The sequence below is a fragment of the Pyxicephalus adspersus genome, chromosome 7, assembly GCF_032062135.1.
Source record: "Pyxicephalus adspersus chromosome 7, UCB_Pads_2.0, whole genome shotgun sequence".
In the NCBI taxonomy this organism is placed as follows: Eukaryota; Metazoa; Chordata; class Amphibia; order Anura; family Pyxicephalidae; genus Pyxicephalus; species Pyxicephalus adspersus.
This window is the reverse complement of record NC_092864.1, coordinates 75,070,603-75,083,607: the sequence shown is the minus strand read 5'-3', so window position 1 is coordinate 75,083,607 and position 13,005 is coordinate 75,070,603. Positions and strand designations below refer to the sequence as shown.

The following is a 13,005-nucleotide window of genomic DNA, read 5'->3' as shown; positions in this document are numbered from 1 at the left end:
ATAGAGGGGATTGTGAACTGATGGACTGTTGCTCACACATAGCATGCTGGTAGTCCTTATCCCTGCAGCAAGCCCAATATTTCAAAAAATGTCCTGGGGTTGTCAAAGCACTGAAATTAAATCTAGTTTTTAGGTACCCTTCTTTGGTTTATGATATGAGAAAGTTAAGCTACACTTAGTTTTTACTATGCCAAAATATTACTTTGAAATCATGTTTATAAAGAATTTAGACCATAGACTAGATCTATAAATTTGTTACCCTGAGGAAATTATGTTATTCTTAGAATGAACTCCTACACTTAAAACAACCTGAATTCATTATATTGAATGGGTCAGTGCACAAAAAATGAACAGAAAGGCATGCAGCAGTGCATTGCAAATATATGTGAGAACAAAAGACATTGCTCGTATTGGATGCTATGTGAATTGTAGTGAACTGCAATGCACCACATATGGTGGGAATGAGACCCCAAAGCCTATATATTTCTCTCCTTTGTGGTTTCATTTAAAGATAACCCATCACATACTTTAATATTTAATTTTTATGCCTTTACCTCATGTTTTATGAGCTTAATATTCCTCTACATTGTGCTCTAGGAGAGTGGTCGCCAACTTTTCGGACCTCACGGACCACTAAATCCATGGAATCCAGACCGTGCATATGTGGGGAGCCGGGTGTCACTCAAAGGGGTAGAAACTTCCCCCAGAGTGATGTCATGATGCCAGAACTCGCCCACTCCCCCATCGCAGGCTCAGACCTGCTTGCTAAACATCTTGGGGAGATGGCATAGGGCTTGTTGCATCCACAGCCCTGCGCTACTGTCCCCCCGGGATGTTCAGCAAGCAGGTTTGACCCTGTGATGGGAGAATGGGCCGAGTGTGTCCATACGGGGAAGAGTCAGCTCTAGGATTTATTGTTTTGAACATTTTACTTTAAATCCATCTACATCCAGATCATGTCTACACTTCATGGTTTAAATCCATATGGATACTTTTTCTTGGCATCCACATTGAACAGGATACATCAAACATGATTAATCTCATACTTCTCAACATGTCCATACAACATTAAAGGTCTCAGAGTGAAAGAATCTTAAGCTAATAATGCTTCTGAATCCAACTCATATGATTTAGGAAGCATTATTACACTTTAAATACTTCCACTTTGCAGGTGATTTTTTTTGTATTGAAAGTCTGTTTAAAGTACTAAAAGTTATTACCCAAACAGCCAAACATAAACTGATTATAGGAACACAGCATGATATCTCTATGTAAAAGTCTGTGTGTGTTCAGATATAAATAAAACATCCTGTGGGAACACTTCTAAAGCAAACATTCCTCCACAACATTTGCAATAAACATACCTTGCTGAACATTTAGATTGTGTTTTTGTGTTTTGGAAAATTGTAACATTTACTCAGCAAGTCTGGATGGAGCAGTGTCTTTAAATAAAAGGTTACACTGTGGTCATAACGACTTTAAATTGTATTTCCTTTCTCCCAGGCTAAATGTGCCTATCTCTTGGCATTTCATGGAAATCTCTGGCTTTTTGACCATATATGGCTGGATGTTTTCTAATTGTCATACCATGCAGAACGGCATTCATTGCTAAACTCTCTCTCTCACTAGCTAAGACAGCTGTGCACATTACATATATCATATAATAAGTCATTCATCATTTAACAAGAGCCATGTTTTGTGTAACAATGTATGTTTAAATGTGGTTTATAAACTTGCACACAAATGGGCCCTAGGTCTTAAAGTCTTGCTGTGTTTATTATTACTTTATTACTTTAAAGGGAATTTCCAGTTGATAAAGAAATTCTTTCATTTCTGGGTAGACACACTTCAAAAAAACCTTGGGCTCTCCATTTACTATTGTTTTCTGTCCTTAGCTGTTTTCATTGTTCAGCAGACTAATAATCTTCGATTCAGAAAATATTTCTGTTTATATATAGACCAATGTATCTGTATGTATGTGCTGCAATACTGTATTAGACAAGCAAGTGTTCAATGTATTAAATGTTATTGCAGTTCCCAATTTTAGTTAAAGCTGGATTACACTACCAACTAGGTAGCATAGATTTGCAGTAGTTACAATACTCTAAGGTAGCGGTCGCCAACTGTTGGTCCATGAAAAAATTGGACATTATATATTTGCACTTTTTATGTTTTAATAATAATAAAACAAAAATATTAGTCTAATAAATTCCTATATACTGAATGACAATTTTCAACTTTATGCTGCACTAAATTCACGAATTGTACTATAGGCAGCAAAATAAGGGAGGCGCAGCGTGGCGTCATTGTAGTATTAGGTTGTATGAGACAACCAATGTCGAGCCGTACGCTTCAGTATTGTTTCCACCATTACAACAGTCACCCCACTCCGCCAATACCGATTCTCATCAAATTGTTTTACTTTATTGGTTTATTTCTCAGATGCTCCTTTAGGTAAGTATGACCTTAACCCCCCTAGCGTTCTAATTCTGTCTGTATTTCCAGGCAAAAAGCGTTACATTTTTTTTGCATGGAAATTTATTTTACATTGTAGGCCTATAATTCTCAGGCATAACTCACCAAAATATGTCCAATATTTAATAAAAAACTTTAAATAAAAAAAAAAACACAAAAATCTGTAAAAAAAAATAAATTGTGACACCTGTAATAAAACTGTATGGTAGCATGTATAATACATATAATAAAATTATATATAAATTATATAAAGATTTCTTTGTATTGGACTCAATACAGCTATTTTGTACTGAATCCAATACAAAATTATTTGAATTTCCCACTGCTCCTCCCACCCGCACCGACGTCACCGGGAAACCCCAGAGAACGTCTCTGCAGTCACAGGCTGAAGATCAAAGGAAAAAGACCTGTCCGGAGGACCTGCAGGACGCCGGGGGACGCCAAAGGAACAAGGTAAGTGAGTTTTTTTATTGTTTTTAGCGACCCCGAGTGTGACTTGGGATTACTGCTTTTAGCATGTAAAATCCACCCTGAGGCACACTCGGAAATACCACTAGGAGGGGTTAAAAAAAGCTTTTCTATTGTCAACATGTGCAGAGCCAGACCCTTGCTCTATGTGTGAAAGCAGTGGTCTCTTTGTAGATGTCTGCTGCATTGGGCCTGATTTATTAAAGCTCTCAAAGACTGGAGAAGATAGAGTATTATTGGTGAACCTGGGTGATCCAGTAAACATGTAATGTATTTCTTAAAATTATTTGCTATAATTTGGCAAATGTTTTAATTCCTGGACTAGATCCTACTCAGAAAACAAATTATAACACACCAAACACCCTTTTTTTGAGCTGATTTCAACTGGCTTAATCGTGATTTAAACAGTCCAAACTGGAAAAGATTGGCAAACAATTTTGTTTACTAATGGCAATAACCTCCATCAATCAAGCTGCCAATTTCATTTGCATTAAAACAATGATAGAATACTTCTCAAAACAAACATTTTAGTTCATTGATATTTCCAGGGATCAGTAAACAGCTCATTTGAGGTCATGCCACAGCATCTCCATTAGGTTGAGGTTTGGACTTCTAAGTAGCAGCTGACAGACTAATACTTTCCTGTAAAGTTTTTGGTACCATTTTAAAGTCAGGTAGCAATAAAGACTCAGACTGTGATACTTCCCTATGCTTCACAATCAAGATTAGGGTTTATGTTGGTGTCCAGTGCTTTTTTTTTTTCAATAAACATCTGATTGTGCATTTCTTGTGCAACTTTGTATCGTGTATCCGAATATAGGCCTGAATGAGTCCCTGGGCTCAGAATATTTAGAACACCAGGTTAGTAGGTCACAATAATTTCACTTTACTCACAAAATGAACCACTACAAATATCTCATGCTTACTGGTGCAATATATAAGACAGATATTGTGATATGCATAAATAATAATTCAATAATTCCAAGTGGAATTCCAATTGGAAAAACAAATATTAAATTAGGAACCATTGGAGGCAATTAGTTCAAAAGTTTTTAAGGTGTAAAATTAGTACAACTGTATGTTTATGTTTTAGTATGCATTGAATATTATGCATCGTCATATTATAAACCAGTTAGGTATAATAAAAAAGTTAAACGTTTAGCAGCTTTCCTGGGAAAACAGTTCCTGGGTAAATTGTAATCATCACGAATTGAAATAAATAGAAATAAAAAAAATACATTCATGGATATTGTTTGATTTAAGATTTTATACAGGATTTATACTGGTGGTTGAAGATTTATACAGCTTTGCGACACAGTACAACCCTGTCCTACATATCTTTCCGGTTTAGGGGACCCAGTAACTGGACAGTGAAAGTAGAAGCAACACATAGATAAGCTCATCTTTCTGTCACTCTGGTATCTCCTCCTATGGACATGGGTAACTCAAACACTTTACATAAATACAGATGTATCCTATAGATATACATTCAAGATTAAGTTGTACTTACGTGCACAGAATTGACTGATCTTCACGATCTGAAAAAAAAGAAAGACTTATTAGATAACTTTCTTAACTTCATATAGTTATTTCTTATCCATATAGTTATTCATGATCATAGTGATTCACATTTGCACCTAATAATGCTAAATGAATGCACATGGGCGGATGCGTTTACTATCCCATGTCAAAAGCATTTTTTTTTTAAATAAAAACCTTATGGTTTTCCAGGAACCACAGAGGAACCCTTAAAACCATTTTAGGTCTATAGGGAAGATCCATGGGAAGAATGTCCCCTTAAGGACAGCTAAATTGATCATAGCTATCTGTGGTTAGATATCTAATAGATGATAAGAGATGCTCCACTGGTCCCACATTATTGGTTATAGCTAAGGATAGGTACACACATGCAATTTTTGTTTATCTTTAGTAATCATTTCCAGCAACAAAATAGTGACAGATGAAGGAATGATGCACACATAGCACCATTCTGTTCTATGGAGAAGGAAGGGGGGGACGAGCAAGTGGCACCCAGCTGTGCTCTTTTCTAATTTTTTGTACAGCAGTCATTCTCAGTTGGTCGTTCATGGATCTGTCAGGACCGATTTAGAATGATGTCAGGCAACCGCTGTGGGCATGTCAGATTCTCACCCAAGACAAGCCAAACCATTCGTATCGGGCGAGAATCATTTCATGTGCATGCATAGCCAAGTAACATTGGTGTAGGCTCTGTGAAGTAGGGGATCAAGCTGCCACTGTTTAAGAACCCCCCTAGCCATCCATAGAGGAACACTAAGGATCCATAGAACCCTGGTTAAGAAAGGTTCTTTATATCTATGACCCAAATATAACACTTTGTTAGAACTTTGTAAGCCTGTGCAAAACAAAAAAGACTTTAAATGTTCTGCCATACAGCAGAAAGTTGTTTTTGCCTAAAATGTCCAAACCTATGAGTAATATGTGACAAACAAAAAACAACATACAGGAAACATAATGTAAAGTAATTGGCAATAAATACCAAAAACCAATAAAACCAAAGTGAGATTTTCCTATACAGCTCCGCAGCGCTGAGAAAAAGTCAGGACAAAAATAGTTTCAAGAATACTGGATCTCATCCCCCATGGTTTCTAAAGAATAAAGCCATCTTGGCAGATGTTCAAACCACAAACCCCTACTGTACATATGTTTCCTTGCTATTCAATAAATATGCCATTATATTTAGTGTTCTCATTAAAGTCTCATTTATTGATGCTTTTTTTTTTCATTTATATTTAGCAAGTTCGCAGGAATTTTGTGTACAATACAAGAACATTTTTTCTACAATGTAGCAGTCATTTTCATTTTTGAAGTTTTTATAATTTTCTTTGTCAAAATCAATTTATTGCATTTTAATTGGCTATGTCACTTACAAGCAATTCTTTTCTATATGGGACTGAAATCTCCCATAAACAAATAGAAAAACAGATTTTTCTGTGGTAAGCCGATTGATGAAATGTTGGGAAGTTTACTGGTGATGTTTATCCTGACATTGAATTTGAACTCCAGCTTTATCCTCAACATTGAACCATTGTAAAGGCTCCGTTTCACTACTTAAACTGCTTACTTTGATTTCACTTCACACGGTGAGTATCACACAGAGTACAATAAAGCTAAGTAAATCAGATGCAGCCAACCTTAGTTAATGGATAGAAAAGTCTATTCTATTCTCGTATGCCCCTTTTGTATTTCAGTTTTTAATTATAAATTATCACATACAGGTTTTACCTAGGGAGGTTTGCATGCAAATTCAGTCTTTATAGCCTTCTAGACCAGTGGTTGCCAACCTTTTGGACCTTACAAACCACTAAATCCACGGAATCTGGACCGCACATGCGCGGGGAGCTGTGTCCCACTCAAAGGGGAAGAATCTTTACATAGAGCAGAGGTCGGCAAACTTTTTGGACTACTAGGCCATTTCTGGAGGTCAAGAAGGCACACTAGGCCAGAAGAAACAAGGTGTCCAAGGAAAGGTTTTTTCCAACCGTGACTGCAAGTGAGCAGCCTCAGTCTTCCCCTCATCCGTGGTGCAGTCTCTGTACGTGTGCGCGTGCTTTGCATCAAAATGCCCCTTGAGATTCGACTGCATGAAAGTGCTGTTGGTGTCATTGCACACTAAACACAGGGCTTTGTTGCCCCATTGGACGAAGAATAATTCATCAGTCCATTTGGGGTTGAAGACACAGCGTTCGAGGTCAACCTTCCGGAGACTAGTAGCTCCGTGTTGCTTCTGCTTTTTAGGCATAGTAATTGAGGTTACTGTGCGGGAACTTGATAATATCGCGGGAACTCGTGATAACGCGACAATTATATTAGACCGGATCCAACAATTAATAACTAGGGGGGCATTAGGCCGGTTTGCCTACCTCTGGCCCAGAGTGATGTCATGATGCCACAACCCGCCCACTATCCCATCGCAGACTCAGAAAAGTTGTGTCCATAGCCCTGCTCTCCTGTCCCCCCGGGATGTTTAGCAAGCAGGTCTGAGGCTGGGAAGGGAGAGTGGGCTGGTTGTGTGCATACGGAAAACAGAGCCACGAAACACCAAAATTTTTGCGCGGACCAACGGTTGGCGACCGCTGTTCTATATTAACATCCACCCATCAAGGAATTTTACTATATATATATATAACTCCACCCAAAGTAAGCCTACTACTGAAGGTTTGAAGGTGAAACTGGGAAAAGTATGGAGGAAATGTGTTTCAAAGGATTTATGTACGGAAACCGACTGACAACCCTATATAGTCATGATCTTTTTGCATGAAGCAAAAAGATCCAGCAATGATGTCGCCAGGTCTGAAAATAATGTATAAAGTAAAAAAAACAATATTATTATTTTTAATACAATATATATTATTATATTAATTTCATATATTATATAAAAATAAAAAGCAGAATAAAAATTAATCCTAAACTCTCCTTTAAGATGTTTTTGTTGTAAAATACCCTAAAGACCAAACTATTTATATTTTATTTTCACAGACTTGTTTAAAAAGCAGGGTAACTGTCTATCCAAGATCATGGGCTAAATGCCATTACACCATATAAGTGCATTTAATGTTAGTGTATTGTGGCACTCTGCCTGGGAACTACACATTCACTGGCAGACACAGCAAATACCTTCTTAGAGAAGTCTAATGCAATAGCATGGGATATTAATTTAATTGATCTGAAACACTAATTCAACTCATATTTAGACATAGGGTCCTTAATCACTTAAAAAAAAGTGGAAATTGCAAATTTTTTTTACTGTAGGACAAATCTGTTTTACAGTTCCATGAGCTTCGATGGTGACAGTGCATTCAAATAGTAACCAGCTCATGTACAATTAGGATTCAGAGTATACACTTATGGTGGAACCTTTCCCGCAACATTTTAAATGAAGATACTGGAGGTTTATCCACATTTCTGTTTATATTCTAAAGCTGAGGTTCATTGAGTGTTCAAAAATTATAAAATTCAATGGAAAAAACAAGATAGCAATTGAACAACATTCACAGCAACAGATCTTTCTATGAATAGGCAAGCACAAATAATGCGGTAATTAACGTATGCAACTCATTATTGTGCTCTTGTCAGCCATAACATGATGTTTAAATAGGCCTATCTAAGATTTTAGATCTATTATATCTTTGTGGACATTGTATATTTGCTTGTGTGGTTTCACCTTGCTATTGTTATATTATTGTCTTGGTAAATCAGTTTTGGTATTTTTTCGGGGGGTGGGGATGTTAACCTTCCTAGCGTTCTATTTCCATCCAAATTTCCATGCAAAAAGCATTACATTTTTTTTGCATGGAATTTTATTTTACATTGTAGGCTATAATTCCTAGGAATAACTCACAGAAATATGTCTAATATTTAATAAATTTAATAATAAACTTAAAAAAAAAACGTAAAGTAAGTGTACAGTGGCATATATAATATAATTATATATATATTATATGAAAATTTCTTTCTATTGGTTTCAATACAGCTATTTTGTATTGAATCCAATACAAAATGATTTGAATTTCCCGCCATTCTGCCCGCCCCGACACATGCACCAACGTCACCGGGAAACCCCGGAGATCGTGTCTGCATTGCACGACTGGAGATCGGAGGAAGAGAACGTGTCCCCAGGACCTGTGGGAACCAGTAGGATGACGGGGGACAACAATGGAGCAAGGTAAGTGGAGTTTTTTTAAGTTAAAGCTACCCTGACTGTGACTTGGGATTACCGCTGGGGGGTTATAGAAAATAAAAATATTCTTCTTTTTTTTACGGCAACACTTTTTTTAGAAATAAAATAAAGCACCCCTTTATTTCCCCTTCACAGCAGGCTATGTCACCCGATCTTGCACCTATGCAGTGTGAGATCGGGTGATGTAGCCAGAAGAAAGAAGACTAAGGATGATGGTGCAGCGCTTCCTCCACACGGGGATGAATGGGAATTCCTGGACGGCGCAGGACCTGATGGAGAAAAGCTTCAGCGCAATCAATGGATCTGCAGAATTAAAGGTATTTTTTCAGTTTAGTTCCGCTTTAAAATAAAAAATAACTGCAATGTATCAAGCAGCAGAATTGTTTCCTTACAAATGCCTATGTGCCAAAGAAATTATAAACCTTGGTCAAAATCATGCCCAAATGGTTTAAACTTGGAGGAGCTTAACTCTCCTAACCCTTGGCATGCTGTAAGTAAAATAATGCGTGTAATTTTAAAAACTAACAATAGACTTTGGGATTTCCAAAGCACATTCCCAGAGAATACTCCGAGGTCGCTCATTTGGACCAACACATTCTCCAGAAGCAGCCTAATCCTAAATGGTATTAGCAAGTCAGGGACTCTGCTTTATACCACTATAAGATTAAGGCACATTGACCATTTTAATGAACTGCATAAATAAAAAGAAAATACAATGGGCTGTCAGATCCCAGCCTGTGTAATATGAATACAGAAGTATTCAGTTACATTGTAGGTTAGGTTAAAAAAAGACATAAATCCATCAAGTTCAACCACTGGGGAAATAATCATATCCCACATATAAAACCCTATAAGACATGATTTTACAACCTGAATCATTCACTTGCATAGGATTGCAATGCTCCTTCTGTACAATTTCCTGATAATACCAATGCAGAAATGGCATAAACACAAACTGATGTATTTTCTCTAATGGTTCCTCTCTTTCCAGAGAAGCTATCTCTGCCTAATCTCAAACATAATCTGATGGTTTATCACAAGGATTCTGTCTTCTGATAGCTTTACCATAAAAGGAGAAGCAGCCAGCGACTCCGATCAAGCACTGTGTAAGGAAATCTTTTCATGTTTTACTTTCAGGATGGAATGCTGGACGTTATACGTATTTGTTGTAGCAATAGGAGTTTGTTCAGATTTATAGTACAATCAGAATAGCCTGATAGTAGTGTGTATAGAGTAGGGATGGGGTTTGGGTTCAGGAATAGCATTTGTTTAAGCTAAATTTTGCTCGTTTAGGTTTCCACAGACCACAAAAAATAAACAGAAAAGAGTTAGGCTAGGTACACACATACAATAATTATTGTTTAAAATCAACGATCAATGATTATTCCTGATTATTTTAAACGATCGTATTTTGCACAATTCTGTACAAGCTGTAACAATACGATCGTTCAAATATAATCCACCAATAATGCACTAGATACGATTGAACGATGCAGGAAATGGCATATAGAGGACAAATTGTATCACAGAACAATCCACAATCACTGAACAACCAATTCGTAATAGATTACGAATGATCATCGCCCAATCAGATCTACCAGGACGGTCGTTTGTTGGTTTCAACGAGATTCCTTGTTCGCCCGCATCGTTGACCAGTCATTGTGCACATTTTTTTTGTTAACAATTATTGAACGATCTGTCGTGGATCGAACGCTTCCAACAACAATTATTGCACGTGTGTACGCAGCCTTAGGTGGGACAAAGTTCTTACCATATTACTCCTATGGACAAAAGGATACAATGGCCAACAATGAGGGCTGAGTTTTCTTCCAACCCCCTCACTGTATTACGAGGAGGGGCCACATAGCAGCCAATGTTCCATTATGTTTTACAATTTATTTGTTTTCCCTAGAAAGCAGCTCTATACAGAGTAGAAAGACTGTCAACCTTTAGAAGATTGAAGAGAGAGATTCCTGCTCGCTAGTTAAGCAATGATCGATTGGCAGACGTCCATCATTTCACCCTACTGAGTCAGACATATTGCTGTTCATTTAGAAAAGCCCATGCTCTAATAAATCCATTTAGCACTGAATAAGCAGGAAGTCTGTCGGACCTCTGCAGAGAGACCATCACTTCCACACAGAGAATAGGTGAGAGGAGCATATAAAGCTACCTAGAGATGGGAGTTATACTATTTATTGGACAACAAGTTACAGATAAAAAGGAAAAGCTTGAAACACACTTTAAATCTAAAAGTCTAAACACTAAGCATAGGTCTGCTTTAATACCGAATTGTATGTAGAGGAGAATATATTATGAATCAGAAACATTTTCATCTGTTTAAATGTTAGGTGGGCAGTTATTGAGCGACTGTCAGGTATTCAGCCACCTGTAACTGCCCATTTACTGGGAATGAACCACCCACCTGAGTCAGCACTAAAGCAGGATCTTGCTTTTTACATTTTCATCAGTAATTTACCTACTACTAAATGAAAAGCAATGCATACATGTATAAATTACATTGCAGATCACAATTGTTCAACACAATAAGTTTAGTTGTTATCAAGCCCTTCAATGAGTATTAAGCTACCTAAACACTTCCAATGGTTCTCGCCCGATAATCAGCTCAGAGCCGATATCGGACGAGAATCGGGCATGTGTACAGCGCCTGTCGTCCATCGTCAGAAAGACCGTCCTGGCGAATCCACGGTCGATGGACGACGAACGATCCTAATGCAAAGGGGGAGCGCAAAGCGGGCAGCGGCTCCGTCATTCTCCCCCTCCCCTCTCCATAGAGCAGAATGGCGCTGTATGTACACTAGTCGTTCATGCACCGTGCAGTCCTTCGTTGTTGGAAAGGATCATGAAAGATCCTTTCCAACAACAATAATTGCATGTGGGTATGAAGCTTTAGACTTCCCTTTCATGTGATTGTATTTCCTCTTATCTTGTCACAACATAAGTCAAGTTGTAAAAGTGGTTTCGTAACAGGAAGAGTTATTGGAGCTTTCACAAGTTATACAGCTAATCAACACATAGTGAATGGATGTAACAGTAAATATAGACTCAGGGGAAGCCCTGCCACTGAAGCTTATCTTGTTCCTTTGCCAAAGTGTATAAAAAAAATATTTTTAATGCATTCTTTCTCAAAATGTACTAAAGATCCAAAGATCCGTGAGTTACTAGCTTCTGATCCAGGTTTGAATTCAGTTTCCTTCATTTAGTCAGCCTACTTTTAGGCCTTTCAACCAACATTTTTTACTATTATTATATATTTATTTATATAAAGCTGTATCATCTTCCATAGTGCCTAGAATAGATTTGAGAAACTGATAACTAACTATATTGGTTTGTATGTACCAATATGATGGGACATTTTAATACAGGGAATGATCAGCTGCTCTTGCACAGACAAATGTGATTTTTTGTCATAGTTGGCCTTAATTTTTATTTTATTGTATTTGTATTTTTTATTTTATTTATTGCAGGAGTTGTCGGATTATGGACATGACATTTCTACCTATTTAGCTAAATAACTATACATAGAATGGATGTAAATGAAACATACATATGGTGTTATGCACAGACACCTTTGATTTCCTTTTACTTCCTAGGAACTATTTAAAAAAAAAAGTTATGAAAACGAAAGCAATGAGCTGAACGTATCAGCTTGGTAACTTGTGTTTAGAAGGAACACATTACAGTACTTGCACTGTATAATCAGCAGATGTTTAATGATAAAGTAAATATTTGATCTATTTTTTATACCACAACATCTGCCTGGTTAAAGGCTACAGCTGATACACTAGATATCCTTTATAATCTATTTTTAAAAGTTTTTTAAATAGTCGAGATTTAAATGCCAGCAGTAAAAAGTAGCGCAGAGAAAGTCTCTGTTTTATAGGTTTCTTTCTCATGTGATGTGAAAAAGGTTTACATTGGCCTAATAAACTATTAGTACTGTCGTCACACAGAACTTGGCCATACTTTGCCCTACAATTTATTATGATTCTACAACTTCTGATCCCTACCAAATAAGGCAACAAAAGCCTGGAAGTGCTGTTCCTTTTCTATTGCTTGACTTTTATATTTGGAAAGACTTCATTTTCTAGATGTCTTCACAGCCTTGTGTGGCACTGGGGACAGGACACAGATCCCACATAGATATCTTACCATATATATCCAATAGGGTGGGCATTGCTTTAACTCGATAAAGTATAAACTATCCAATGATACTGATATTAAAAACCAATACCAAGACATGGAGGAGAGAATTATTTAACTTAATCCCCCCTGAGACAAGGCTTTTATGACGGCAATTGATCACCCTATATAAATATATA

General features: G+C 37.1%; 1 protein-coding gene across 1 annotated transcript in view; it reads right to left on the bottom strand.

The window, feature by feature from the left end:
* The window catches only part of MYH11 (myosin heavy chain 11), a gene marked incomplete in the record, with an annotated part of 63,312 nt that overhangs the window by 34,473 nt on the left and 15,834 nt on the right, over positions 1–13,005 (bottom strand). Inside the window, 1 exon segment of the mRNA XM_072418981.1 lies at positions 4,454–4,481. Coding sequence (XP_072275082.1) covers positions 4,454–4,481 — 28 coding nt within the window.